Consider the following 6,264-nt stretch of genomic DNA (forward strand, 5'->3'; position numbering starts at 1 on the left):
GCAAAATAATTCTTAAGTAATGCTTAAGTAATTCTTAAGTAATTTAACCAAAATAAGTAATTCTTAAGTAATTTAACCAAAAATAAGCAATAAAAAAAGCAATGCTGTTGGAAATACTAACAATTGCAACAAACACTGCAGTCTTATCATTGGTTGGATATGTTGTATTTAATTTTTTTAAAGTTAAAAATAAATTATATCCGTTTTTTGAAACGTATAAAATGAATGCTGAAGAATTATTAAGTGAGCAAATTGTGGAACACATAAATATTGATGATGAAGCGAACGAAGTGAACGGTTCCCTTCAAGAAAAAAAACGCGAAAGATTATCAGCTGTTGTTGCTGGTGGGAGTAGTAAACAATATCTGGGTAAAGAATTACAACTGTCAGATATTGATAAAATGACAACAGAACAAATAAACAAACTATACTGCAAATATGAAGCAAGATTGGGAGCTAGTATGACCAAGACATTAGGAAACTCTTTTATAAATTTATATGTTATGGGTGTATCAAAGTTTTTCAAAGTTGTTAATCCACCAATTTTGATACAAGACTTAAAGGAAGATCCTTTTATCAATAATGCTTTAACTAATACATGTTGTGAACTGTACTATAGATATGGAATGTATCTTGCTCCTTTTACTGCAATATTAACAACAGCAAGACATATCGAACCACTCGCTTCGCTCGATTTCCAAAAAAAAGATGAAAAAAATGACATAAAAAATGATGAATGAAAATCCTGAACAAAAAGAAGTATTTAAAAAACCCAAACCAAAAGACCCAAAAAGAGTAGCTGCTGGTAAGAAAGGTGCAGAAGTAAGAATAAGAAATGCAGAATTGAGAAAAAAAGAAGTGGAAAAATTAAAAAAAGAAAATTCAAAAATCAAACAAATAACAAAAGATTCTGATACAGAAACAGATTATGAATCAAACGAACATATTCCTTCGGTTGAGAAACACTCCAGTTCCCTAGTTGATTATAAATTTGTACTTTTTTCTATAAGTATTGTTGGATTGGGATTGTTTTTTTACAACCAAAGTAAGACACCAGAAAGAATGATTAAAGAAATAACAAAACCAGAAAAACAAAAGAAAGAAATTGATCCTTTTGAATTTAATTAAATTTAGTACATTAAAATGACAACTCAAAAAGACGGAAAACAAATAGCAAATATGTTATATCATGCTGGAGTGGAAACATTGTTAACAGTTGGATATGCAGAAATAGGTAAAAAGGTATTAAGGAGGCCAGCACCAAAAGTGGATTTTAATATGAATGATGTTGTAATGTTATCCATTGATATATTACTTGCAATGGCAACAAAAGATATGTTGATTAAGCAAGGTATTATACCTGCTGATATTATGAAGTAATTTTTGTTTTTATAAAATGGCAAGTGCTTTAACAATGATGCTTGGTGGGGCAATAACAAATGCTTTTGCATTTTCAGGGAGTAATTATTTATTTTCACATATGGGTAGTAATGCAAATGAAGAGAAAATAAGACATGATAAAGCTATAGAAAAATTAGAAAAAGCACAAGCAGAATGGAATAAAAAAAGAATACAAAGATTAGATTTTATAAATGAACAATTACAAAAGGAACATCATGCGGTTCAGACTTTTGATGATGTTGACCAGGCAATGAAACTATACTATCGTGTCACGAATAAAAAATTAACTTCATTATCACCTAAACCTACATTAAGTGATTTTTATACTCCATCAGAAGACCAGAAAAATAGAGAGATTGCATTTGTTGTTGGTGGTATGGCATTAACTGGTTTTATTGTTTGGAAATTAAAATAAAAAATTGATAAAAATTAGAATCCCTAATTTCTTTACTTTTCCTGGTAAAACAGCAAAATTGCAGAAAAAAGTATGTACTATTCCTGTACTTTTTCTGTTTTTAGGGGGTATAGAGAAATAATAAAATAAAATAAAAAATTCTTAAAAAGAAATTTCAGGACATGGTTTTTCAAAAACATATTCATAAACTTTATCTGGTCTAATAAAAGCATCCCAACCAGGAGGAAACTTAGATAACTTTTTACCCTCAAACTTTTCCATTATTTCCATTTGTTTTGAAGTTAAAGGGCATTCTCCATCATCTCTTAAACAACATATCTGATAATCTGATAACATTATTCTTCCTAATATAACTTTAGCGTCAGGATCATCTTTCTCAGTATAAGCTTCAATCATTTTTTAGTCTTTTATTTTTTAAAATGAAAATTTAAATTATATAATTTTTAATATCCATAAGGAAAACTTCTAATTAGATTTTCATTTTCACAATATACCATTCTTTTATCAAACATATAATCATAAGCTTTAACTTGTTTAACTGTTTTAAGTTGATGATCTTTTCCTATTTTTATATTATTATATTTTACAGTTTCATATTTTTCATTTTCATCAGTAACTATTTTTATTTTTTTATCTAATGTAATCTTTTCTTCAACTTCAGCATTTAATCTAAAACCTTTACAACAGCTAACTAGTTTTTCTGTATCTAGTTTCATAGAATAATCTTTTGGACCAGCAGATATAAATTGTTTTATATGATTAGCGTTATGTTTTGAAACAATTTCATCTGTTAAATCTCCTAATTTATTTCCCATCATACTTTCTATCTTTTTACAAGCTTCAGAACCATCATCATTATAAATACAAGAATCTGTATCCATGTATAAAACTCTTTCTTGTAGAATATCCAATAGTTCGTATAATTTTAATCTAGCATGTGCTGTTGTAAACAAAGCTATATAAACATTTACACTTGGATTAGGTTTAGAGTATTCTTCTTTATTTTTATATTCTGTTAAAACAATATCTTCATCTAATATCATAGTACTTATATCTTTATATTTTTCATTAAATACTATTTTAGTTATATGTTCTAAAGTAAAACAATATTCTTTTTGTGTAAAATTATCTCTCATACCAAAATGTCCCCATAAATTATTTAAACATATTTTAGCTATAAATCTTAATCCTGAATTGTACTTAACTTTGTCAATATCTAAATCATAAGCAGTATTATCTATAATGTATTGTATTTTTGTTTTACATTCTTTATCGTTTTTACAATCATTTTTACAATATTTAGGATCACATTTACATCCTGAAGCTTCTTGTTTATATTTCATAAACGTATCTACATAAAGTTTAAATATATCTGTAGATGTTTTTTCAAAATGTTCTAGTTCATATATTTTTTGTAATTTATAACCTTTTTCTATTGCTTTATCTATTTCTATTGTAGACCATGTACCTACTATAACTCTTTCCTCATCAGAATGTATACATTTTTCATTTTTAATATTTTTACATTCTTTACATCTTTTTATTTCATGTATTTTATCATGTTTATTTAAAGTAGGATCGCTTGACGCATCTATGTGTTTACATTTAAAAGATATTTTATTCATACATGTTCTACATAATCCAAAAAGTAATTTATGTGTATTATCACTAGTTGATTGTTTATAAGGTAAAACAGGGTGATACAATCCTTTAGGTGGCAATATTTTACATTTCATTATTCCAAAATAATTCCTATGGGGATTTTTTATATAATCATCTACAGAAATATCTGTATATGTAATAGGATGTCCTATAGGATATTTACAATATTTATTTACTGATGGATACAGAGAACAAAAATCTACATATCTACCTTTTAAATCAGAAAGATTATTGTATAATTGTATAGTTTCTGTTCTTCCTCCATAAAATGCATCTCTTTTATCAATAGGTTTTAAATGTGGATCAACTTCAGGATATTTTTGTTGATCAAACTCACATTCCCATATTGTATGAATTTTTACATTTGGTTTTAGATAATCTTCAATAGTTTTAAGTCTTTCTTTAGTTTGGTCATATAACTCTTTCATAGTTTTTTTATTTCTATCTTTTTTACATATTTCTTCAGGACTATAACATTTTGTACATCCATGCCAATAACATCCAAAAAATTCATAAACATTACGCATTTTATTTTCTCTATCATAATAATAACCATCGACTTTATAACATTTATTATTAATGAATAATTTCTTTTCACCTCCTCTTTTAGCATGTTGAATCATTATATTATATTCTAAAGAAATATACTCTAACCATTGTATTGATTTTTGTGAATGTACTTCTTTAATTGTCATCTTTTTGTGAATTCCAATTGTTTCATTTGTCAACATTAATGTTTTAAATATTTTTGTACAACATTGAGCAATTGTAATATATTGAAATGGATCGATACAATTATTGGTTATATTTAAAAATAATTTTCTATATAAGGTACAACCTTTGGCAAGAATTAAAACATCCAATAGACAATAATAAAATATTTCTTTATTGAATTTAAATTCTTTTTCTTTAACTTTATTATACCATTCATCAAATAATTCTTTATTTTTAATTGTCATAGTATTATAACCAAAATATTCTTTATCAGGATAAATTCCCTTATATTTTTGATTCTCTGTTGTATTAAAATAATGTGGAAAATAACCTTTGTTACCCACAAATCCAAATGTTTTTGGGAAAGCAGCTAATCCACATAATGTAAAATTTATAGAATCTATGAATCTTAAATTTATTCCTTTAATAAATATAAATGTTAATTTTAATCCTGAAGAAATAATACTATGTTCAATTTTATTTTTTATTATCCATCCTAAAATCGGTTGCATATCATAACCTTTTCCATAATGTGAAATAAAAGTGTAGTCTTTAAATTTGTCTCTTATGAAATATTTACAAAAGTTGTCTATTACAGAATTTCCTATAGGGGTTTCATATTCCCTAAAGGGAATTTTTTCTACATCACTAAAACAATCATCTATGTTTAATTCTAACAAGTTTAAATTATCAATATTGAAATCACATTTAAATACTTTTACATAGTTATTTTTAAAACAATAAATATTTTCTAAATCGTAAGCTATACAAAAATTCATTATATGTATTCCTGTTTCTTGATTTGCTTCAAAATCAAAATATATATATTTATTATTTTTTACTTGTTTTGGTACTGATGGTTTCATATAACATAAGTGTTCTTCATTACTTTCCGTGTATTTTTCATAACATATTAAACATATTTTTTCACCACATTTGTGATTTTTCCCTATAGGGCCTGTATATGTTTTGTTACATTTATCACAAATATGTTGTTTTCTGATAGTTGTTACTGTGTTATCTTTGCATGTATGTTGTTCAGTATAACCAATTAAACATACTTTACAAAACCTACGTTTAGCTAAAAATCCTGTTATATTTGTTATAGTGTCAAAGTGTTCATCATGATAATATAAATATATTTGTTCATTATATTCTTCATTACCATTATATACAATATATTCTGTACTATTTGATGTAAAAACAATTATTCCAATATTAAGATAATTTTCAAAAGCTTTTAAATCATCTAAATTATTACCTTCTTCTTTTATTTCTACTCCTGATTGTTCATGTAAATCTTCAGCAACTCTTTTTTGTAATGGTCTACCCTCTTTAATGTGTTTTAATTGTGAGTTTGTAAAATTTTCTAACAACTTGTTTGAAGCTAAAGAAGTTACAATTGCCCTTGATAAACATATTGTATCATCATTTTTTATTTGGATAATACTTCTTTTATTTATGACATCTAATATTTTTAAAGCTTTACCTTTTCCTCTTTTATTGGGTATAATAGTAACTTCAAAAATAACTTCTTCTAAATTTAATTCTTCAGCACTATTTAATAATCTTTCCATTTGATCCATGAATAACTTTTTAACTGTATTATATGTTCTTATAGGCCAGCCTTTATGTTTAGTACTTATGATTTCATGAATAGGTACTATTTTAATTCTTCCATTAGGGTAATCTTTTATGGAATAGTCTACCATGTGATCAAAAGCATTTGTAAATGTTTCTTGTTTTTCATCCTTTAGACTAATTTTATAATTAAATACATAAATACTTGCTTTATGTTTATATTCTTTTGTCAAAACAAGTTTATATGAATCTCCTAGCTTGGATAAAATTTTATCCTTTTTTGCCTCCATTTTTTAAGAAAACATTTTAGTTACTTAAAAATGTCTAAAACAAATCTAACAAATAAATTAGCAGATGAATTACATCATAGAGTTATAAAATCTTTTCCTAAAAGACGTGTTTATGTTAATTCAATAGATCAAACATGGGCAGTTGATTTGATAGATATGCAACCATATTCAAAACAAAATAAACACTATAAATATTTATTA

At 25.4% G+C, this 6,264-nt stretch overlaps 1 protein-coding gene across 1 annotated transcript; it reads right to left on the reverse strand.

The window, feature by feature from the left end:
- Positions 1–2,259: 2,259 nt before the first annotated feature.
- On the reverse strand, positions 2,260–6,063 carry LOC139492873 (uncharacterized). Its single transcript, XM_071281024.1, has one exon. It carries the CDS (start codon positions 6,061–6,063, stop codon positions 2,260–2,262), a length of 3,804 nt encoding a protein of 1,267 aa, XP_071137125.1.
- Between the last annotated feature and the right edge of the window lie 201 nt (positions 6,064–6,264).

Source organism: Mytilus edulis, chromosome 10, assembly GCF_963676685.1.
Source record: "Mytilus edulis chromosome 10, xbMytEdul2.2, whole genome shotgun sequence".
In the NCBI taxonomy this organism is placed as follows: Eukaryota; Metazoa; Mollusca; class Bivalvia; order Mytilida; family Mytilidae; genus Mytilus; species Mytilus edulis.